Consider the following 25170-nt stretch of genomic DNA (forward strand, 5'->3'; position numbering starts at 1 on the left):
ACAGAATAACTGATTTGTTCAAGAAACTATGGCTATTTTTAAGTAGAAGAGTTAGGATTAGAATGTAGACGCCTTAGTTTCTCAAACAGTATTTTTCAGAGCACTAAAAGGGCTAAGAGTAAAAGACTTTTAAAAAAGATTATTTCATAATGCAGGTATGATAGCTGCCAAAGCAAAGAAAGGAAAAATAAGTGTGCAAAATTGAAGGAGTTGAGCTGAGATGCTCTGGTGTTTCAAGTGGTGTTCGAAGCACATTTCAAGGCCTCCCATGGACCACAAGGAGCCTTCTGCCCTGCTGAAGCTAATGAGGAAATAAACACCTGTCCTTTCTTCAGGCTGTATGAGCAAGATTCCATAGACATCACATTACCTAAGACCAGCATCACCCTCTTACATCAGTGTCAGGCATATATGGCCTGTGGGGGCTTTCAGCCTCCTTTGATACAGCCCTCCAGCTAAGAATGGTTGTTACATTTTGAAAAGGTTAAAAAAACCAAAACAACGATGATGAATACACAAGAGACCGTATGTGTGTTGCAAAGCCTAAAATGTTTACTATTTGGCCATTTATAGTAAAAATAGGCTGATCCTTGTCCTAAATTAGTAAAAACTACTAAAACTTTGTAATCATAACTGAGTTCAGTATGGTACTTGAGTGTACTAAGTACACACTATGTTACTAAGTCTATTTCACACAAAATTGAGCAGTGCTGCAAGTCTTCCACTGAGCACTCATGTATAAGAAGTTGAACTTCTGCAATTTTCAGAAAGAATACGCCACCCTCTGGCAGAAAGCAAAGAGGAACTAAAGAGCCTCTTGAAGGTGAAAGAGGAGACTGAAAAAGCCAGCTTAAAACTCAACATTCAAAAAACTAAGATCATGGCATCTAGTCCCATCACTTCATGCAAATAGATATCGACAGACTTTATCTTCTTGGGCTCCAAAATCACTGCAGATGGTGACTTCAGCCATGAAATTAAAAGACGCTTGGTCCTTGGAAGAAAAACTATGACAAACCTGGACAGCATATTAAAGAGCAGAGACATTACTTTGCCAACAAAGGTCCGTATAGTCAAAGCTATGGTTTTTCCAGTAATCATGATGTTAGAGTTGGACCGTAAAGAAGAGTAAATGCTGAAGAACTGATGCTTTTGAACTGCGGTGTTGGAGAAGACTCTTGAGAGTCCCTTGGACTGCAAGGAGATCCAACCAGTTCATCCTAAAGGAAATCAGCCCTGAATATTCATTGGAAGGACTGATGCTGAAGCTGAAACTCCAATACTTTGGCCACCTGATGTGAAGAACTGACTCATCAGAAAAGACCCTGATTCTGGGAAAGATTGAAGGCAGGAGAAGAAGGGGACAGCAGACGATGAGATGGTTGGATGGCATCACCGACTCAATGGACATGAGTTTGAGCAAGCTCCAGGAGATGGTGAAGGATGGGGAAACCTGGCGAGGTGCAGTCCATGGGTCGCAAAAAGTCAGACATGACTGAGAGACTGAACAACGGCAAAATGATACCGGTACATTAAAGGTGCTGGTGTGTGTCAGTTATTATTTTTAACTGCTGCTCTTCTCACGTTAATTTAGAAACAATTATGGTTACTTTTTCATTTTATTGGATGAAGATTTTTGCAGAGTAACTGATGTATCGTTACCAATCTATTTTATTACTCTCCAGTTTATGACTATCTGTCTCCTCGTTTTAGGATGGTGGCTCATATGATGTTTTGCCTTACTCATGTTGACATGTTCAAAACTCTTTACAAAAAAAAATTGGTTTAGAGACAGAGAGACAAAAAAGAGGTTTCTAGGTAAGTAACAAACAGGATAGTGATCTAAAATAACTGATAATCATTCCTAGCTTCTCCCAAGTCGTGTCTAGTAAATTTCATTTCATTACCTTGCCTGGGGTATTGTGAATTTTTGAAGTAGTCATATTCATTTTTACTGGCAAATGTCTAATTTGAAAGGAAAAAAAAAAAAAACCCTTGTGAAACATGAAAATTACGGAATTAATTCTTTCCATAGCCATAAACAGTTACTTGAAGAAAAACTCACCTAATACACTGAGATAGGATTAAATCAAGATGCAGCACTACAAGAATACAACGAGCACATTATTTTTGCATTATTCACAATCTACAACTCTTTGCACTATTACTACTAGAGAGGTAACATTAAAGTATATTACATTTTTCATAACATAAGGAGAACACCATTTCCTACACATCCAGGAAAAGTGCATTATTATTTATACAAAACTCAAACCATGTCCTTTCTGCCTCTTCATTCTTTTCTGTACCAAACACCCACTGTGTTCCGTAAGAGTCTGCTGCCATCTAGCGGATGACCTAAGGAAAAACCTGCTTCATAGCAAAAGGTTTTTGTTGTTTTTTTTTTTCCTGTCAGTACAACTATAGGCATGCTATCAGAGGCTGTGCACTGTTACCACCTGTCAGAATTCCCAGGGGACCAGGGAGGACACTGTCTGACCAGTGAGAGTGGCCAGGCTTTGGGGACACCCTGAGTTAGCCCCCAAAGGCACACAGACCACCTTCAAAGAAATGTCTCCAAATAACGGAGAACAGAATACAACCACCTGCTCTTTTAACACAAAATAGCTCTGTTGCTCAATCGGAAATAACTCAGCTGAAACTGTCAATCGTGGAAAAAAAAAATAACGGTTATTAAAACACATGGGCAAGTGGTTTAGAGATTCTGACTCAAGTCTCACCAACATCACACAGAGGAAGACGAGTTTAACACTGATCAGCAAGCAGTCTGGGAGCCAGACAGCTTGATTTGGAAACCTGATCTCACTCGTTCCTGGCTGCTGACCTTGGGCAAGTGATCTCATCTCTCCAAGCTATAACTGCCTCACAGTTAAGTGGACGGAAAATCACCTCTTCCTCAGTCATCAGGAACCTCAACTCGGGGCAATGTACGTAAGGGCTTTGTACTGGAAACAGAAAGAGCTTACTAAATGAGAGAGAATAGTATGAAGAGACTTAATGTTTTTCTTCTGGAAGTCATAGATGAGCACAGTGGCCAGCTATTGGAAGTTGACAATGACCAATTAGGAGCAATCATTGAAGGTGATGTTCTTACAACAAAATGAAGAATAAGAATATTCTTATTAACATATATTAACTAATGTGAAACACGCTGTAGGAGGGTACTGAAATCTAATAAACTCTGATAAAGTTATGAGAATTGTAGAGATAATGATAAATATAAATCAAGACAAGATAGTTATAACCCCCAATTAAGAAGAAAGTCAGCTATTACCTGACAGTAACCATGTCTAGCAGTTACATACAAGTGAGAAACTGAACTATTAATAGGAAAAAACCCTACTAAATATTAAACAAACTCTAAATAAAAGCAAACTCTGTATTAGCCTCCAGGCTTTCCTCATCTATCAAACCATCTATTTTAAAGGGTGCTTTTAAGCATCACTATTATAGAAGACGGTATATATAGAAACATTGCAAAATGGCATAAATTTCTATTCGGTTGGTGCAAAAGTAATTGTGGTTTTGCACTGTTGAACTTTGCTGTTTGATATTGGAATACATTCTTAAATAAATGTGGTTATGTTATATATCATTTTAATGGACATTTCTTGCTTTGTGCTTTTTTGCTAATGCATTACTTGCTGTTTATATTTATTTTTCAGTTCAGTTCAGTCACGTCTGACTCTTTGAGACCCCATGAACTGCAGCACGCCAGGCCTCCCTGTTCATCACCAACTCCCAGAGTTTACTCAAACTCATGTCCGTTGAGTCGGTGATGTCATTCAGTCATCTCAAAGACTAAGAGCAAATTCAAGCAATTTTTTAATTCAAGTTCAAAATGGGTTGTAAAGCAGTGGAGACAACTTGCAACATCAACAACCTGGCCCATGAACTGCTAATGAACGTCCAGTGCAGTAGTGGTTAGGGAAGTTTTGCAAAGGAGACGAAAGCTTTGAATATGAGCACGGTGGCCAGCCATCGGAAGTTGACAATGACCAATTAAGAGCAATCATCAAAGGTGATGCTCTTACAACTACGTGAGAAATTGCAGAAGAACTCAGCATCTACATTCCACAGTCATTCGGCATTCAAAGCAAATTGAAAAGGTGAAGAAGCTCTATAAGTGGGTTCCTCATAAGCTGACTGCAAATCAAAGAAATCATCATTTTGAAGTGTTGTCTTCTCTTATTCTACTCAACAACAATGAACCATTTTTCAACCTGATTGTGAGGTGTGGCAAAAAAATGGATTTTACACAACAGCCAGCGATGACCAGCTAAGTAGCTGAACTGAGAAGAAGCTCCAAAAAACTTCCCAAAGCCAAACTTGCACCAAAAAAAGGTCATGGTCATTGTTTGGTGGTCTGCTGCCCAGCTGATCCACTATAGCTTTCTGAATCCCGGTGAAACCGTTACCTCTGAGAAGTGTTCTCAGCAGATCGATGAGACGCACTGCAAGATGCAGCACCTTCAGTCAGCACTGGTCCACAGAAGGGCCCACAGCAATGTCTGACCACACACTGCACAACCGACATTTCAAAAGTTGAACGAATGGGGCTACGCGGTTTTGCCTCATCTGCACATTCACCTGGCCTCTCTCGTCAACCGACTACCAATTCTTCAGGCATCTCAACAACTTTTTGCAGGGAAAATGCTTTCACAACCAGCAGGACGCAGAAAATGCTTTCCAAAAGTTTGCTGAAACTTGAAGCACGAATTTTTATGCCACAGGAATACACAAACTTATTTCTCAAATAAGCAAGAATGGGTTGATTGTAATGGTTCCTATTCTGATTAATACAGATGTGTTTGAGACTAGTTATAACTGCAAGGAGATCCAACCAGTCAATCCTAAAGGAAATCAGTCCTGAATATTCATTGGAAGGACTGAAGCTGAGGCTGAAACTCCAATACCTTGGCCACCTGATGCAAATAACTGACTCACTGGAAAAGACCCTGATGCTGGGAAAGATTGAGGGCAGGAGGAGAAGGGGACGACAGAGGATGAGACGGTTGGATGGCATCACCGACTCGATGGACATAAGTTTGAGTAAGCTTCGGGAGTTGGTGATGGCCAGGGAAGCCTGGAGTGCTGTAGGGGTCGCAAAGAGTTGGACATGACTAAGTGACTGAACTGAACAGATAATGATTAAAATTTACTGTCTGAAACTGCATTAATTTTGTACCAACCTAATAAAAGAACACAAGATGCTGTTACCGGTAACTTTACGATAATCAGAGTTAGAATCAGGTTGGGCTAATCATTACTCAGTACAAGGTGCAAAAGATAATGTACCATGAAAAAATACCTGCATCAGCTGGTTGAAAATAAGTCTGAACACAAAAAGGTTTGAAGAAAAAAAAAAAAAATCAAGTGACCTAGGTTTATTTTCTTATATCAAAACCAAGAAAGTATACTGTAATTCTAAAAAGCACATGGTAAGTAGAAAAACTTGTTAGAAAATCTGAAAGAAAACTACTGAAATAATTATGGGCTTTTTTCCCCAATATTTTGTCTTGTGACCTGAACAGGGAGCTTATCTTCTTCATGAGTGAAAGAACTGATGTGCATGGTGGGGAGGAAAATGAAGGATCTTCTAAAGAATGAGTCTTGAGCTGAGAAGCTGCAGGTGAAGCCGGTGCAGCCGGGGCCAAGCACTCTGGTTTACTGTGCTCGCCCTCCTGGCACTCCAACACCCGCAGGCAAGTCCTGCTTCCATGAAGCAGTCTCTCATCTAGAACACATTTAATTTTAAATTCCTCATTGGTTTTCTTCCCAGATATTTCAAGAAAGGCACACAGTGTCACAGAGTTGCAATTTCGGGCATTTTACAGCTTCTGCAGACTAACAAAAAGTTAAATCTGAAGTCATGGTTCTTAAAAATGAACAAAGTACAAAAGCGAGTCATTTGCAAACTGTATCTAAACAGCACTTTGGAATTCGAAGGTGGCCAGAATACTGCAAGCTCTGACTTAGCAAAGACGTTCAGACTTAACCTCTTGTCACATGGGCCTGCCCAGCCGACCTAGTTGGAGGGAGTCTAGAATCAGGAGTTAACAGAGGCCCAGAGTAGAACACGGCCCCTTGAGAGGGTGGTCTGTGTACACAGCTAAGACAGGGGGCTTGCCAGCGGGGAAACCTTACTCCTTCCGGTCTTCCAGCCTCCTCGGCCCACCTCACCTCTTGGATGAGCTTCCTTCCTGTCATCCGCTGATGGCCTCCCCTTGCTCCAAAAGCAGCTGCAGTATTAGGCATGTGAGGAATCCCCCTCCAGCTTGTATGACAGTGCTTCCTCAACTGTTAACCTCAGTCTGAATTCCTGATCAGTTTTAGTTGCAACACCCTGCTACTCACATGTTATTGCCTCTTCTTCCCTCCCCAAGCCATAAAGAACAGAGTGGGGGTGGGGGAAGAAAACCTACACAAGTTATATTTTCAGAGAAACCAAGACAACAAAAAAATCCTCAAAAATATGTACATTTGGCCAAAAGGAACAGATAAGAGCAGATCCTGGGTGAGAAGCCACGTGTATGGACAGGGAGTGAGGGGGTGTTGCAGATGAGAACAGGGGAGGCAGAGCTCCAAATGTCACCAGCAAGTATCCACCAGCAGAAGACGGTGACTGCACCCCGAGGTGGGGTCCAGGAGCAGCGCTGAGAAGGAACAGGGGCGGCTCTGCTGGGGGAGCTGGAAACCGGAGGCTGGGACCACCCTCGGGCCCCCAGGCTACCCATCTCTTAAAGTGTCACCTTTCCCTAAGAGGAAAGGGACACCTTAGAAAGAAGCAGCTGAACACTGGGGAGTCAATGGAGTGATGGGGGGACACCATGGCTGGAGGGGAAAGCCCTCCTACACCAGGCTAGGTTCTGAGAGGCAGAGGGGGAAAGAAACAGTGCCTCAGGGCAGCACAGAGAGGAAGGGGCCCTAGAGTAGAGTCTGGCTCCTCCCTCTCCCTTCACAGCCAGGAAAAGCACACTCACTCCACTGAATAACAACAGAAAGAACAGATATAGCAACCATGCAGAAGACTATAAAAAACTGTGGAAAAGAACAGCAAAACTCCCTATGAGGAAAACGCAGCAGGAAAAAAAAATGTAACCACAGAAGTGGATAAGGTGAAAATTATAACCCAAAATAGCACTGAATTTTTTTTTTTTTAACTCAGTGAAGCAACTGCAATTTTAAAGAAAGATCACAAAAGAGCTCCTAGGCAAGAGGGCCAGATAATATGCACCAATGAAGCAGAAACCAGAGGAACTTAGGGAAGAAAAAGAATTTAGAATTCTTTTCTGCAATGAATAAAAAATGACAGGTCAGGATAGATGCACAGAAAGCAAGAGCCCCAGAAACAGTGGGTGTCACTCTGGGTTGTTCAGGTCACACTCCAGACTTTCTGATGGTTTTAGCTACAGGTTCACTGTCACTCGACTCCTCTCTCTCAGCTCCTGGTGATCTCAGTACCCATGCTGATAACCCTGCCACCATCCTGGCCTGGCAGGCTGCAGTCCATGGGGTGGCAAAGAGTCAGACACGACTGAGGGACTGAACAACAATCCTGGCCTCAGTTCTTTGTATGAAAGTGAAAGTTGCTCGGTTGTGTCCGACTCCTTGCAATCCCATGAACTATATAGTTCATGAAATTCTCTAGGCCAGAATACTGGAGTGGGTAGCCTTTCCCTTTTCCAGGGGATCTTCCCAACTGAGGCATCGAACCCAGGTCTCCCTCATTGCAGGCAGATTCTTTATCAGCTGAGCCACAGAGAAGCCCCAGTTCTTTGTATGTTTCTTTCCAAATGAGCTTATCCTCTATCCTCTCAAAATCACACACTCCAAGATCTAACCGAATGCCTTCTTATTACCAACAACTGTTAACTGTTCCATAACCTTAGTTTCATAGACACAACTTACAAATCACCACCTCCTGTATGCCTAGCACTCTCTGACTGGTACCCTGATCCCAACAAACCTCTGACAACTCCCAGGACCTAGGGCCCTTCGGTCCTGCCTCTTTGCCACTTTCCCTCACACAACCTCCCCCTCGGTTCACTGGCCTCCTGACCCAACTTGCACTCCGCAGCCAGCCTAAACATCATCATCTTCTACTCCCCTGCTTGTGTCCTTGAGTCCCTCCCTCCACTCATCTTAACCACTCGACAAATCCAAAACTCTAGTTGAGCCCAATACTGTGCGTCCTCTAGTACATGACTGTGCCATACAGCACTTACCAAACCTCTGTTCATGGAGACTTTATCCTAAGATTATAAGTTTAACACTGGGGGAACTTACCACTCATGCTGTTTTTACAAATGAATCCTTCCGAGATCTATATAGAGAAAATACCCAGTGTAATGATACCTAGATGAAAACATTCTCTTATCTGTGTATCCAAGTTCCATTTATTTACATGCTCAAAAGTCTAGTTCTACCCAGAGTAAAAGCCTGAGTTAGGGATTTTGGTAGATAAGAGCTGAAAAATCAACTAATGTCACTCTGTCAGGGTTGGCTTATCATTATGGTCATTATCAGTAATCACTTCAAACAGAAGTAACCTTATAACAAAGGACTATTTAATAAAGGTATTTCTATACTATCCATGAATTACTCTTCCTAATGAGCTATTCAGTAAATGAAAACATCTTTCAGAATCTTGAGTTTTTCATAAAAATCAAAGAAGTTAATATAAATATCTCTTCTCTCATTCTATATCAATACCTGCCTAAAGCACACTAACCCGCATTACTTTCAAAATACAATACATTACAACAAAGTGTAGAATCTTGGGATTCAAAAGCCAACTTCAGCATTATCTGGGTTTCCTGTCACTTTAAATCCCAGTGCAATATGCCACGGAATGCAGGGCTGTGTTTAGTTTGCGAGGGCTGCCATAACAAAATAGCATAGAGTGGCGGCTTAAAACAACAGAATTTTATTTTCTCGCAGTTCTGGATGGAGGCTGGAAGCCTATGGTCAAGGTGCCAGTGGGGTGGGCTTTTCCTGAGGCTTCTTCTTGGCTTGCACATGGCCTTCTTCATGCTATATCCTCATGTGGCCTTCTCTCTGTGCCTGAGCATCCCTGGTGTTTCTCCCCTTCACATATGGACAACAGTCACACCGGATTAGGACACTACCCTTATGACCTATTTTAACCTTAATTACCTTTCCAAAGGCCCTATCTTCAAATTCAGTCATACTGCAGATTAGGACTTCAACAAATGAATAGGGGAACACAATTCAGTCCATAACAAGGAATTTGACACAGCTTACAAGAGAGGAAAAAAAAAAAAAAAAATGAATAAATTAAGATACTTGTCAAGTATCTTTGATGTACGCTCAAACACCTGGATGAATGAGTAACATGTACCAGTCCACAGCAACCTCAGAAAACCTTGCAGGAAGGACCACTCATAATCACTGCAATTCCTTCTACTCAACTCTTAATTACTCTCCTTAATATCATACAAAAGGAAAGGAGATCCTCTTCCACTTGACACTTCAGTTCAGTTCAGTCACTCAATCGTGTCCGACTCTTTGAGACCCCATGGATGGCAGCATGCCAAGCTTCCCTGTTCATCACCAACTCCCAGAGCTTGCTCAAACTCATGTCCATTGAGTCAGCGATGCCATCCAACCATCTCATCCTCTGTCATCCCCTTCTCCTCCCACCTTCAACCGTTTCCAGCATCTAATGAGTCAGTTCTTTGCATCAGGTGGCCAAAATATTGGAGCTTTAGCATCAGCATCAGTCCTTCCAATGAATATTCAGGGTTGATTTCCTTTAGAATTGACTGGTTGGATCTCCTTGCTGTCCAAGGGACTCTCAAGAGTCTTCAACACCACAGTTCAAAAGCATCAATTCTTTGATGCTCAGCTTTCTTTATAGTCCAACTTTCACATCCATACATGACTACTGGAAAACCCATAGTCTTGACTAGACGAACCTTTGTTGGCAAAGTAATGTCTCTGCTTTTGAATATGCTGTATAGGTTGGTCATAGCTTTTCTTCCAAGGAGTAAGCGTCTTTTAATTTCATAGCTGTAGTCACCATCTCCAATGATTTTGGAGCCCAAAAAGATAAAGTCTGTCACTGCTTCCATTGCTTACCCATCTATTTCCCATGAAGTGATGGGACCAGATGCCATGATCCTCGTTTTCTGAATGTTGAGTTTCAAGCCAACTTTTTCACTCTCCTCTTTCACTTTCATCACGAGGCTTTTTAGTTCTTCTTCACTTTCTGCCGTAAGGGTGGTGTCATCTGTATATCTGAGGTGACTGGTATTTCTCCTGGCAATCTTGATTCCAGCTTGTGCTTCATCCAGACTGCCATTTCACATGATGTACTCTGCATATAAGTTAAATAAGCAGGGTGATAATATACAGCCTTGATGTACTCCTTTTCCTATTTGGAACCAGTCTGTTGTTCCATGTCCAGTTCTAACTGTTGCTTCCTGACCTGCATATAGGTTTTCTCAAGACGCAAGTCAGGTGGTCTGGTATTCCCATCTCTTTCAGAATTTTCCAGTTTGTTGTGACCCATACAGTCAAAGGTTTTGGTGTAATGAAGCAGAAGTAGATTTTTTTCTGGAACTCTCTTGCGTTTTCCATGATTTCCAACGGATGTTGGCAATTTGATCTCTGGTTCCTCTTGACATCCCTTCAACTATTTGAAGCAGCAATCCAATCCCCCTCTAGATGAAATGTTCCTAGTATTTCCAAATGCTGTATGGATCCATGCATCATAGAGTGATTTCTGTACCCTCTCATTCCCCTCTCCCTTTCCATTATTCATATTAAACAACTGGTACCCCACCCCTACCCCCTCCCAGAACCAGGCTCATAGAAAGGTACTGTGCCTTTCCTTTAAGATTTCTAAGATACCTTTTTCCCCTCATGTCATCCTTGTGCAGGAGCCATGCTAATCTTCTCTGTATCATTCCATTTTTAGTATTAATATATGTGCTGCCAACGTGAGCATTAAGATTTCTTTATAAAACTTGTTTTGTTCTCATTCAGTTGATTTTACATTGTAGCACTGTAGTCAGGATTGCTGAGCGCTTCCCATCTTATCAAACTGTGTTCTTCTCCTCCAGGGTCACATCTTGAAATCATAACATTCTCTTCTTTAAAGTTTTCTATTCTCGCCTTTATGTTCTATCCTTTGTCATCCAACGGATTCTTAATAGCCTCTGTATGCAAAGCTCTTGAGGGATATAATTCTGCATTAAAGTATGATCCCCTGCCATAGAAGAGATTAGAGACTCTGGTAGTAAAGGAAAAAATGTTGGCACCTAGAAAAAAAGCATAAAGATGAAATACAGAAGAATTCACAAGCCAGCATCTTATTACCAAATGAGTGAGAAGAGATTCCTGCCATAAGGTCAAAGGTAAGAAAAAAAAATAAACATTTATAATGGCTAGTACATGACACACATACTTATATAGATAAAGGGTAACCTACTTGAGATTATTCATTTGTTCTTATAGGACAGAGAGCTATAAACAGGGCACGTGAAGTTCTTTCTCTTTAGGAGCTGGCATTCTAGTAGGGAATGCAAAAATAAGCGGACAATTATAGTAGTTTAATATACCAATCAAATAGAAGAGAGTTGGACTATAAAGATGGCTGAGAGCTGAAGAATTGATGCTTTTGAACTGTGGTGCTGGAGAAGACTCTTGGAGAGTCCCTTGGACTGCAAGGAGATCCAACCAGTCAATCCTAAAGGAAATCAGTCCTGATTATTCATTGGAAGGACGGATGCTGAGCTGAAACTCCAATACTTTGGCCATCTGGTGCGAAGAACTGACTCATTGGAAAAGACCCTGATGCTGGGAAAGATTGAAGGCAGGTAGAAAAGGGGATGACAGAAGATGAGATGGTTGGATGGCATCACTGACTCAATGGACATGAGTTTGAGTAAGCTCCAGGAGCTGGTGATGGACAGGGAGGCCTGGTAGGCTGCCGTCCATAGGGTCGCAGAGAGTCAGACATGACTGAGTGACTGAACAACAGACTTACTGATGAAAGGCATCACAGAAACAAAGCTGTTTAATGAGAAACAATGAGTGGAGGAAGCACAGCGATAGGTCAGGGAAGATATGTCTAATGACACAACCTTTGGGCTGAGACCTGAATGCCAAGGAGGAGCCAACTGTGTGAAGATTTGAGAAAATGTTTGAGGCAGAGGAAAAGCAAGTGCAGTTACTCTGAGTTAAGAAGGAGCTCAACTGTTCAGTCAGGGGAAAGGCAACTACTGTGGCTGAAATCTACAAAGAGGGAGAGTGGTTGCAGTTGGAGAGTGAGGGCAAGATCAGCCTTGGAGGGTGTGGTGGGGCATGGCGGGCTGACACGGTCTGACATCCTTCACCTCGGCTACAGTGTGGAGAAGAGACTGCAGGTGGGCAGGAATGGGAGCCGGGGGTACAATTCAGAGGCTGCTATCACCCAGAGAAGAAAGAGTAGGAGCTGGGACCTGCGTGGTGACAGCAGAGGCAGAGGGGAAAGGACAGATTTGGCAGGTAGGACCAACAGGATGTGCATTTAGGTTGCAAACAGGGAGCAAAAACTACACAGAACTAGGGACGGAGTTTGGGACCAAGGGTAAGAAAGTTCACGTTCAGGACAGTGGTTTACATACGGGGGCAGTGAGGGACAGAGCTCCCTGGAGCTGTATCTTTATTTTAGCTCGTAAAATAAATTTTAGTTCCTAAAACAAACAGAAAGCGTTCACTCACATTCAGTTGTAAACCACACTCGTTTTCAGTCACGTGGGCAAAATCACCAGAGAGAAGAAAGGGTGGCTGCTCTTTGTTCAGATCCCCTTGGGTTAAGACATGAATTTTTACCCCTACCTCCGTTCCATGGCAACACCTTAGGCGAAGAAAATCACAACAGTGAATTCAAAGCTACTGAAGCTTTTCTCCTCAAGAGGAAAAAAATTCAACCAGGTATTTTCAGACATGTGACATCAGAAGTAGATATATCGCATTTTAAGGAAGGGAGGGAGGGACGGGTGGAGAGAGAGAACATGTTTTCTACTCCTTTCCTTCTATAAACTGCTTTCCCTTCCACCAACACCCACCAACCAATCGCCCTAGGAAAGGAAGGAAACACCTCCATTTCCTAGGTAAATACACCGTTTCAGTCAATTTATTAACTTCTTAGGACTGGTGATTCTTTTTAAAGAAAAGTCTGCTCTGGCAACCAAAAAGGAGAAGTTGATGATACCAGCTTCCCTTTTTTGCAGTCATGTGTTAAGGTGCAAAAAGAGTGTTCTTCACCAGACTGTAGTTAAAAGAACTGCATTCATTCTCAAAAGAAACAAAAGGGCTCACACCACTATAGAGATTTTTATGTTTCATCTCAAAGTCCTAAGGACCTCCTGAGAATAAGAGCCAGGTGCCAATCCTTCTCAATAAACAAGGAAAGAAATCACAACAGAGAAACCAATAATATTTACTTCAAATCTAAACAAATCTGTGTTGGATCAACAGCTTTAATCTATAGGAGATATATGATTAAAAAAAATAAAACAATGAAGATTCAACATAAATCTTTTTTCAGTCACCTTCCCTTAATATTTATAATATGGGCTTCAGTTCACACATTTTACGCCCCCCTACAAAGTCCTGACTTCTCAAATCTTCTGGAACACATATGACATATCACACATATTTTTTCTGCTAAGAAAACTTCTACACGTACACATTCATATTTTATAAAGTTACCAATGGATCTTTTTTTTTGGTTCTTTTCCAAAGGCAAGCTTTAGCCACTCTCCAACTTCCTCTTTTAGATGATTCTTTAAACCAATACTCAAATGACAGAATTCTTATTAGCACTGGTAAGACTTACTGTAATATATATGTACGGTAAATTTTTACCTCAACAAATGTGTTTCGTGGTCAGCTGTGGTCATTTCTATCTATCAATTTCCTTCAACTCATAACTTAGATAATTCTGACATGATTCACTCCAGAATCCCTTGTGACTGCAATTCTCCCACCTCTTAATATTTAGAAATAATACATAGCTCTTAGTGGAATTCTAGTTCTAACTTACAGATAACTGTTTCCATTATGGGAATTTAAAAGCATGCACGAAGGGTCCAGATGTGGCAACTGGTTTCTTAATACCAAAGAGAAGAATCTCACATATGTTAGAAGAGCTCTCAGGACTTTTATTTTTTTACTTGGTTTAACCAATTTCACTTGGTTAAAATCATAGCCTGTTAAAGTTAGAACAGACCATAATCCAGCCCACAGAAAAAATATATAAGAAAATCATGCTCTGGAAGACTAGACAGCTTACTCAGGTCACACTGCTCTCTGGATCTGATTTCAGGAAATGTGCATGCATGCACACAGAGCTTGCCTAATTAGAAACTTTTCCTATTGTCTCATTGATTTTCCCCACTCAGCGAAATTCTGAAAGTCTGGTTCTAATCAGGGAACTGCAATATAAATCACAATGGGACACAACCGTGGCTAAAATGGGTAAAATTTAAAAGACTGCAGATGTCAAATACTGGCAAGAATTTGGAGCAACATAAACGAATACAGTGGCTGGTGGGGCCACTACTTGGGTAACTGGTTTGCTGTATCTACTACAGTTGAGCATACACATTATCCTACGACACTGCAACCCAATTCCCAGACACAGACATGAAACAAAACAATGTACAAGAGTGCTCAGCATTGTTCATAAAAGGAAAAAAAACAAAACAAAGCAAAAACACAGAAACACTCCAAACGTCCAGCAACAGTAGAAAGAAAAACTAGATATGGTATGTCTGAATACAGTAATGAAAACAAAGGACTGACAGCTACCTGTAACAATACAGATGCAACAATACTTACAAAGTGCACAAACCTAATGGGAGAAAGAAGTTTAACATAAATTACTTGATTCCATTAGATAAAGTTAAGAACTAGGAAGGTTAATTGGTGACATTAGAAGTCAGGACGCTGGTGATCTATGGACAGTATGAATGGGCTCTAAGCATGAGAAGGTCTACAAGAGGCTGGCAATGTTCTACTTCCTGATGTGTGGTATTGTAACATAATTTACTGAGCTACACTAATAATTTCTATACAGTTCAGTTCAGTCACTCAGTTGTGTCCGACTCTTCGCGACCCCATGAATTGCAGCACGCCAGGCCTCCCTGTCCATCACCAACTCCCGGAGTCCACCCAAACTCATGTCCATTGAGTCGGTGATGCCATCCAGCCATCTCATCCTCTGTCGTCCCCTTCTCCTCCTGCCCCCAATCCCTCCCAGCATCAGGGTCTTTTCCAATGAGTCAACTCTTCGCATGAGGTGGCCAAAGTATTGGAGTTTCAGCCTCAGCATCAGTCCTTCCAATGAATACCCAGGACTGATCTCCTTTAGAATGGACTGGTTGGATCTCCTTGCAGTCCAAGGGACTCTCAAGAGTCTTTTCCTTAACCACAGCTCAAAAGCATCAATTCTTCAGAGTTCAGCTTTCTTCACAGTCCAACTCTCACATCCATACATGACTACTGGAAAAACCACAGCCTTGACTAGACGGACCTTTGTTGTCAAAGTAATATCTCTGCTTTTTAATATGCTATCTAGGTTAGTTATAACTTTCCTTCCAAGGAGTAAGCATCTTTTAATTTCACCATCTGCCATGATTTTGGAGCCCCCAAAAATAAAGTCAGACACTGTTTCCACTGTTTCCCCATCTATTTCCCATGAAGGGATGGGACCAGATGCCATGATCTTTGTTTTCTGAATGTTGAGCTTTAAGCCAACTTTTTCACTCTCCTCTTTCACTTTCATCAAGAGACTTCTTAGTTCCTCTTCACTTTCTGCCATAAGGGTGGTGTCATCTGCATATCTGAGGTTATTGATATTTCTCCCGGCAATCTTGATTCCAGATTGTGCTTCTTCCAGCCCAGTGTTTCTATGATGTACTCTGCATATAGTTAAATAATTTCTATAACAACTCTCTATATATACGTGTGTGTGTATAAAATACTTCTATTTTTTAAAATTAAAAAAAGTCTTTAATTATGTGACGGGATGTCAATATATTTATCTGTTTCTTTCAAAAACATGCATTCTTTCTGTGTGTTCCACGTGTCCTGAGTCCTTCTCTGAATTGTGTGTGTTTGCACCAGGATGAAGGAGCCCTGTGAAACACCCTCTTCTGGTTCACCTCATATAGTAGGCTCAAGCCTTTTCAACCCACAGAGACTTGCTTATCCTTGTCCCGGATGTCAAAGGTAGGATGTCCCAAACAAAATACAGATGTTAAAGGGTAAACGAGTGTATATCTCCCTTCCTCATTCTGTTAATGAAAATAGTACTGTTTAAAAAAATAACTTGAGAACTAAATCTAAAGTTTGAGAACTAAATCTAAGCATGTCTTTGACGCACTATGATCTTCTGGTCTTTGGATAACAATCGGTTTTATTTGTACGTCAACTTCAGTCTATTGGGAATGGTTGCCTAGAACACTGCACTAAGAAAGATTTAATTCCGTGTTAAGGCCAGAGATAGAGAATACTGTCAAAATGGAGCACAAACACCTTGCTGACTCACAGTCAACAGAACACTTTCTCCCTTAGGATAAAAACAGGTTCTTAATCATTTTAAATGCTCCACAGAGAAATCTCTAATAAAGTTCTAGTTTATTAAATCTATTTACTGCATATACTTAGAAAGTGATATTATTTTAACATAATTTAATTTCTAACATATTTTACATTTACATATTTAGAATATTTAAATATTTTATGCTTAATATAAATTATATTATTGTAATGTGGTTTAAATACATCATGAGTAAAGCAAATCAACAAGACTAGAGATTATTTGTAACAAAAAGTAGCTTAATAGGGAGGGAAAAAAAACCTACTTAAGTTTAAAAACATTTTGTTTCCTCTACCCTACATTTTGCAAAACAGGACTGCCAGAATACTGTTTTGAAAACTCACAAAATTCCAATTTTATGAAATGCTATTTTGGGGTTCCTCCAAGAATTAAGCCTTTTGACTGCTATTTTTGGTATAAATTAAACCATACAACTCAATATTTTTTTTTTGGTATAAATTAAACCATACAATTTAGTATTTTATATGTTTTCATTGATCTTAATCAAAATTAATATGAAAATAAATTTTCCCACTGCAATCCTCAGGAAGACTTTAGCTTCAGTTGAATAGATGTACATATTCTAAATATGAGGATATTTCCTTACTTACAGCATCTTCTGATTTCTTCTGTAAAATTAGATAATTTGTACTGACACAAATTCAAAAGATGCAAATGTAGTGTGAAGAGAAGCACCTAAATGGGGTGCAAAGTATCATCTTACTCAATCACGTTCAATATTATTAGCATTACCAGATGGGGGGAAAAGTGAACTGAAATTTCACACTTCTCCCTTTCACTTCCATGTGATTTCTGCAGAGCCCTTATCAGTAATGCACACTTGATGGTAGGTTAGATTTTTAGCAGTAACTTGCTCTACTGAAATCTAAACTTCCCATCATTTAAACATTTAATCTTAGAATTTAAAAAAGACAACCTTCCTCTGCTTCCCTGGTACACTCATTCTTTCAACTGTCAAAACTTCAAGAAGTTTACTTTCTCTTCTTTCCATAAACTTCTAACAGCTTTCTCTCTCACTACCTATCTGGTGCCTGTGCCTCCTATTTTGTTCAGAACTCAGAAACTTTCCATCTTTATCCATCAAATTTCGAGTCCACACCACACTTTGCAACAAATCTGCACAGTGGATAAAAAGGCAAACCACTTATCAGTGGTCCATTCCCCATAGTCTCTCACCTTCAAAGACAATTCTTTCACAAGTATACTCTCACCAGAATCTCCCTTGTATAGTAGGAAAAAAATGCACCTTTTCTTTGATCATCTTTGTATTTCTATGGTAGGATCTACTAGTTGCCTCCTAAATAATTGATTTATTTATCCCTTTTCTCTCAAATGGAGCAATCCCCATTTTTAGTGAGCGCACTGCAATCCAGCTAAAAGATGCTTTCGGCCTTCCTGGCAGTAGCCATGTGACTCTCAGTTCTGGTCAGTAATATACACAGAGGTGAGAGGGTGCTGGGAAGTCCCTTTAAGTGGAACAGGTCAGTCCTTTTGCCTCCTTTTCTCCATCTACACAAGGAACATGGATAGGACACTGCCTTTCTTTTTTTTTTTTTTTTTTTTAATTTTCCAAATCTGTGAACCATCTTCTTTTTAGTTAAATATATATATATATATTTTTTTTTACCTTTTTGACCCCCTTGACTGATTTCTTCCACCCCTCACCCCTGACAACCACCAATCTATTCTCCATATGCAGAAGTTTAGGGGTTGTTTGGTTTGAGTTTTTTTTTTTTTTTAATTTCACATGCAATAAAGATCATACAGTAATTGCCCCCTTCTCTGACCTAATACAGTGCACTTGAGGTCTATCCATGTGGTCACAAATGGCAAGGTTTTGGGTTTTTTTTAATGGCTGAATAATGTTCCACTGTGTATATCTATCTATCCACCACATCATCTTTATCCATTCAGCCATCAATGGACACAGGTTGCTTCCATACCTTGGCTATTGTAAATAAAGCTGTAATGAACATGGGAGTGAGACACACTTTCAAGCTAGCATTTCTGTTTTCTTTGGATAAAAATCCAAATGTAGAACTGCTGGATCATATGGGAATCCCTGGCGGATCAAACGGTAAAGAATCTGCCTGCAATATGGGAGGCTAGGGTTTGATCTCTGGGTTGGGAAGATCCCGTGGAGGAGGAAATGGCAACCCACTCCAATATTATTGCCTGGAGAATGCCATAGACAGAGGAGCCTGGCAGGCTACAGCCCATGAGGTCACAAAGCATTAGGTATGACTGAGTGACTAACACAACAGCACAGTGGTAACTCTACTTTTCATTTTTTGAGGAACCTCCAATACAGTTTTCCATAGTGGTAGCACCAATTTACATTCCCACAGACAGTGCATAAGGGTTCCCTTTTCTCCACATCCTCATCAACACCTGTTATTTCTTGTCTTTTTGGTTTCCTTTGCTATGCGGTTTAGTTTGATATAGTCCCACATATGTTTGCTTTTGTAGGTTTCACTTTTGTTGTCAAATTTAAAAAATCATTGCTGAGACCTATATGAAGGAGCTCACCACCTATGTTTTCTTCTAGGAGTTGTGTAGTTCAGGCCTTATGTTCAAGTCTATACCATTCTGAGTTAATTTTTGCGTATTAGTGTAAGATAGTGGTCCTGTTTCATTCTCTTCCATGTGTCTGTCCAGTTTTCCCAACACAATTTATTGAAGAGACTCCTTTTTGTACTGTATATTTTTGGCTTTATTGTAAATTAATTGATAATATATACACGGGTTTATTTCTGGACCCTCCATTCTTTTTCATTGACCTATGTGTCTGTTTTTAATACCAATACCATACTGTTTTAATTGCTATAGCTCTGTAATAGTTTGAAATCAGAGAGTGTGATTACTCCAGCTTTTTTTTTTCCCCAAGATTGTTTTGGTTATTCAGGATGTTTTGCAATATAAATGTTAAGATTGTTTATTCTATGAAAAATACCATTGTAATTTTGATAGGGATTACACTGAATTTGTAGATTACATTGGATAATATGGACATAATATTACGTGTTCTTATCCATAAACATGGAATAGTTCTCCATTTACATGTGTCTCCTTCAATTTCTTTTCTTAATGTCTGGTATTTTTCAATATATATCCCTGGTTAAATTTATTCCCTTCTGATACAATTGTAAATGGGATTTTCTTAATTTCTCTTTCTGATAATTTGTTTTTAGTGTATAGAAACACAACGGATTTTGAGTATTGATTTTATAACCTGCAACATCACTAAATTTGTTTATATTAGTTCTATATTTTATTAGTCATACTAGTTTTTTGATGGAGGCTTCAGGGTTTTCTATATATATTTATCATGTCATCTGCAAATAGTGAGTTTTACTTCTTCCTTTCCAATTTGGAAGTCTTCTATTTATTTTTCTTGCCTAATGCTCTGTCCAGGATTTCCAATACTTTTGAATGAAAATGGCAATAATGGGTATCCTTATGCTTGTTCCTGATCTTGGAGGAAAAGCTTTTTAGCTTTTCACCATTGAGTATGATGTTAGCTGCAGGCTTGTTACTATGGATGTTACTATGTTGAAGTAAGTACCCTCCATACCCATCTTTGTTGAGAGTTTATCATAAATGGATGTTAAATTCCGTCAAATGTTTTTTCTCTATTTACTGAAACGATCATATGATTTTTATCCTTCATTTTGTTAATGCACTGTATGCATCACATGGTCTGATCTGCGGAGACTGAACCAGCTTTTCATCCCTGGAATACATCCAGGGATTTATTCTTTCAAAGTCACTAGTTTGCCAGATTCAATTCTCTGTTTTCATCTTATTCAATGTCTTGGCAACATTAGACACATGATGCCTCACCCATCCTTAAAACACTCTTTTTAATTTCCCCAGCAGAGATTGATTTTCTTCTTACCTTAATGGTCATTCCTTCCCTGACTATGCTGTTTTCTCCTTGCTTTCCCAACATCTACATTTTTTTTTTTAATGCTCCAGCCCTCTGAATTCTACTCCCTTCTATGTGATTATTTTAGATTTATAGTTTAAAATATCATTTGTATTCTGATGCCACTCTGGTCTCCAAACTCATATATCTAAACTAGATGTTTGACACCTCCATTTAGATGTTTAAAAGACACCTCAAAATTTACTTGGCCAAAACAAAATTCTCCCACATCTCCTGAACTGTTGTTCTTCCCATCTTAGTACATACTCACCACCATCCACTTGGCTGCTCAATGCAAAAACCATGGCATCACCCAGATCTCCTCTCTCCCTCTCGCCCCCACCCCACCCCAAGCATTACAAGTCCTGCTGGCTGTGCCTCCACAGTACATCCAGCACTTCTCGCCACCTCCCCAGCTACCACTCTGGGGCAAGGCAACACCTCTCTCTTCAAAACCCTGCCATAGCCAGGGTGTCCTCTTTCTATTTCCTCAAAGTCTATTTACTAAGCAGCAGCCAAAGTAATCTTTCCAACGTGCAGATCTGATTCTGTCTCTTCCCTGCCTCTTGGACTGAAATCTAAGCTCCACAAGGCCTCACATGGCCTCCACAGCTCTAGGTGACCTGACTGGCCTCCTCTCCCAGTTCTGTCTCTTGCCACTCTTGCCTCAAGTGCTGTGCATCAGCCACACTGGATTTTTCTTTTTTTCCTGTTTTCTGAACACCCTAAGCTCTGGACTGCTTTTTAAAACTACCAGCTGTTAGTAGTTTTCCAGCTGTTAGCAGGCTTCCAACTAATTGCTCTTCCCCAGTATCTTCTCACTATCAGCCCCTCCTCTTCTTCATTCAGAGGATTCTCTAAGCTAAGGCAGCTTCTCCCTAATCACCTGCTCTCACATCACTCTCATTATTTTTTTTCCTTCATGGGAAATTAAGTTGCTCATTAATTAAAAAAAAAAACAAAAAACAAAAACCACTGGTTTCTCCTCACACTGGAAACTACAGAACAGGACCGTTTGGATCTTGTTTACTGCTGGATACCCAGGGTCTTAAACAGTGACGAGCAAGCAGTTGGGGCTCAATAAATTATTTGCTGAATGAATAAAGACTTAATATCAAAACTTTAAAGTCACTCAGTCTGAACCATTATTCAGGTATCTAAAACTCTGAGTAACAGACCTGAGAAATATCTTACCACGATATGCTGCTCAGAACTGCACTGCTTCTGAGGTAGACAATTCTATCTCTAAACAACTAGGATTGCTCAAATGCCCTTACTCCTTTGTAAGCTGAAGACTGACTACTGTGGCTCTGTTCATCTGTGGAGAACTCTATGATCAAGCAGGTATATTCCTTGTGTTTCAGACAAGATAGTGCTTCAAATATCTGAAGGTGGTGACTGTACCTTCCCAGAGTTGAACAGTCCCAGTCTCTTTAACGGCTCTTCACAAGGCTATTAAAAACAAGAGTTTCGGGTCTTCTCTTCACCCTTCCACATACTCCAAGACTGCCCCAAACCACAATGTAGTCACATATTTAGCTATCAACCATGCCATGAGTATGCAACTCTGGTCCAATTTACCTCATAAACCGATCTCTTTCTGAGGGAGCTTGACCTAACTGAAGTTCACTCTATTTTCCTTCCAGTTCAAGCTCACACACCATTTCCCATCCATGCATCCTTCATACCACTAAGTGCACACTGCTTCTGTAATCTCTGGGCACTACAGTCATTCCCATCTTCTTCCCAGAATTCCTGACGCCATTTAGCTTTCCCAACATAAGATACCAATCCTATCCTATGGAAAAAGACCTCCTGGCCTCCCTTCTTGGATAAAGGTCCTGATTTTCCACATATGCAAATTAAAATTATAAACTCTCTTTATCTTCCCACAGGTAGCCTGAGGCAGACTAGCATTATTTCTAATCAGCAGCCAGGGAGCCACAGAAAGGAGAGGCCCTTTTAGTTAACTACGAGAACAGATCTGCAGCCAGAAGAGCAAGGTGGAGCCAACACTGGTGCCCCTGGACAAACTGGAACAACCGTCAGTGCACCGATCCTACGGACTCTCGGGGATAAGGTGGGACCTCCACGCCATTCCCTTCCTTGCTCCTCCAAGAACAGCCAAAGAAAACTAGAGTTACTCCAAATCAGAATATGAATTACCTTACACTGCTGAGCATAGCAGCACTTTTTTAGAATCATCTGTAATCTAATTTACTCCCTTTGACTCCAAAACACACTAATATCTCACTTCAATCTTTCAGGTAGAGTAATAACTGTTGGGAAGTTAATGATTACAGAAACACAGTTGGTCATCTGAAAACATTTCAGATGTTCCAGTGTGTCAGCACTCTGGCAAACAGAGTAGCCTTAACGAAGTAGGCTGAAAAATACAACTATGTAGGTTAATATATCCTGAAAGAGTTTAGGTAAGTCTGGACGACCAAAATACTGATTGCAAAATGACTAGAATGATCCAGGTATAGGATTAGCTGTGATTCAGAAACAAAAAGTCAAATAAACCTATAGATCAGATCTGTGATTTTTAAAAAAAAAATTATTATATATACTCTGAGAAGTAATAATTCCTAACAATATGCCACATTAAACTAGTTTTCTAGTATTCCGTCTTTGACAAGTACAGCAAAGGATAATTTGTGGGGAATCGAGTTATCTTCTACATCTGCCTCAGGAGATAACAATACCCCCGCTTTAGTTCATCCCTGTCCTTAATAATATACTACACATTTACCCTGACAAAATTAACCTATATCATATCCAGTCAGATTTTATTTTTAATAAACAAAAGTTCCTAAAATTTGAAAGTGCTTCCAAGTTCCAAAGCTATGAGATTTCATCAGATCTCATCTAGAATCACATAGTTTTAAAGCAAACCTTGGTATCTACATCTGTAAATCTTTCATTAATGAACATTTATTAGCTGCCTAACACACTACAGAAAAATGCAGTTAAGGGTTATCTCTTCTAACGTAATTATTTCTTACATTCATTCTAAAGAGAATCTCTTCTTGGAGGAACACTAGTTGTCCATTTCTGAATCTCCACCAAGTTCTCATGAAGAACTGACAACAAATAGTGAAGTCAATTTAAAACTCAACTCACAGCATTGTGTGATCTTCTGGATGTTGGAAGAGATACGCTGGGCCAACTGGGCGGGGTCACCACCAACACCTGGAGTGTAAGACATGGTTGCTTTGTTTGTTCGCTAATTTCATCAGCTGTTGGTGAGCAGTGCAGTTTTCTCAGCAGTCACCTAAATAACATAAAAGAAAAGTCACATAGTTATACCTATTTTAAAGTTACTCCTTCATTTCAGTTCAGTTGCTCAGTCATGTCCGACTCTTTGTGACCCCATGAATCGCCGCACGCCAGGCCTCCCTGTCCATCACCAACTCCCAGAGTTCACTCAAACTCACGTCCATCGAGTCGGTGATGCCATCCAGCCATCTCATCCTCTGTCGTCCCCTTTTCTTCCTGCCCCCAATCCCTCCCAGCATCAGAGTCTTTTCCAATGAGTCAACTCTTCGCATGAGGTGGCCAAAGTACTGGAGTTTCAGATACATTTTACAAATTTGATGTACCTAACAGGGTTGAAATTTAGCAAAGGAACTCTTCAAAGAGTAAAACTCACATGTTGATATTCTTAAAAATGGACTTTATAGGACAGAACTGAATTAAACATGTTAAAGAAAATAAGGTTCAAATTGTCCATTCCCTTTGGAAACATCTTTGATCTCGCAAAGGATGACTTAGCAAGTGCCTTTTCTGTGTATCATTTTAACCATTTGTATATTTCCTTCTTAACTAAACTGTGAGCAACTATAGGCCAGGGTCCACATACTATTTATGTTTCTTTCTCCAACATTTAAAATAATTCCTGGCAGAGAAGAGGAATTCAATTATGAATTATATGGCACACCCATTTCAGGCTTTCCCCAGAAATTTCATTTTATCTCATTTAACTTAACACAGGAACAGCTCACTAATGGGTCTCTGATTTTAATGGGAAAAAAGGTTCAATTTGAAAGAGCAGAGCCAAAAAGTTAAGAAAAAAGGAAATAAACCCTGTAAAAGGCCCATCACATGCACATTCCCCTGAAAGAGTAAGGAGAATTCTGCTGTGGAAGCCAGTATCTTAGAACAGGAAGCTAAGTGGGGCAGCTGCCACAGGAAGCAGGTAAAATGAAGGTCTGTTCTTCTTCAGTTCATACCACACATCAGTCATAGTTAGGGGAAAAGGATAAAAAGGAGTGTCCCTGTGGATAGGACTATGCACAGCAAAGAATTTCAACTACTCCTGAACTATCTTTTCATGGAGTATGCTCAGAACACTGTAAAGGTGCAGGCAGTCAGCATGCTAACTGACTCTGCTACACAGCCTACATTACATTAGGCCCTGGGGAGCTGCGAACAAGCAAACAAAACAATCAAGAGAAAGCACCTGCTTGAACCAGTTCAGTTCAGTCGCTCAGTTGTGTCCGACTCTTCGCAACCCCATGGACTGCAGCAGGCCAGGCCTCCCTGTCCATCACCAACTCCTGGAGTTTACTCAGACTCA

General features: G+C 40.3%; 1 protein-coding gene and 1 pseudogene across 1 annotated transcript in view; both read right to left on the bottom strand.

Annotated features, from left to right (window-relative positions):
- The window catches only part of STX7 (syntaxin 7), a 56686-nt gene that overhangs the window by 22902 nt on the left and 8614 nt on the right, over nt 1-25170 (bottom strand). The window contains exon 2 of the mRNA XM_005904402.2: nt 23715-23865. Within this exon, the coding sequence (XP_005904464.1) occupies nt 23715-23799 (85 nt within the window). The 5' untranslated portion in view covers nt 23800-23865. The remainder of the gene's footprint in view (nt 1-23714; nt 23866-25170) is intronic.
- Nucleotides 10883-10977, bottom strand: LOC138989292 (U6 spliceosomal RNA; annotated as a pseudogene).

This window comes from Bos mutus, chromosome 9, assembly GCF_027580195.1.
Source record: "Bos mutus isolate GX-2022 chromosome 9, NWIPB_WYAK_1.1, whole genome shotgun sequence".
Classification (NCBI taxonomy): Eukaryota; Metazoa; Chordata; class Mammalia; order Artiodactyla; family Bovidae; genus Bos; species Bos mutus.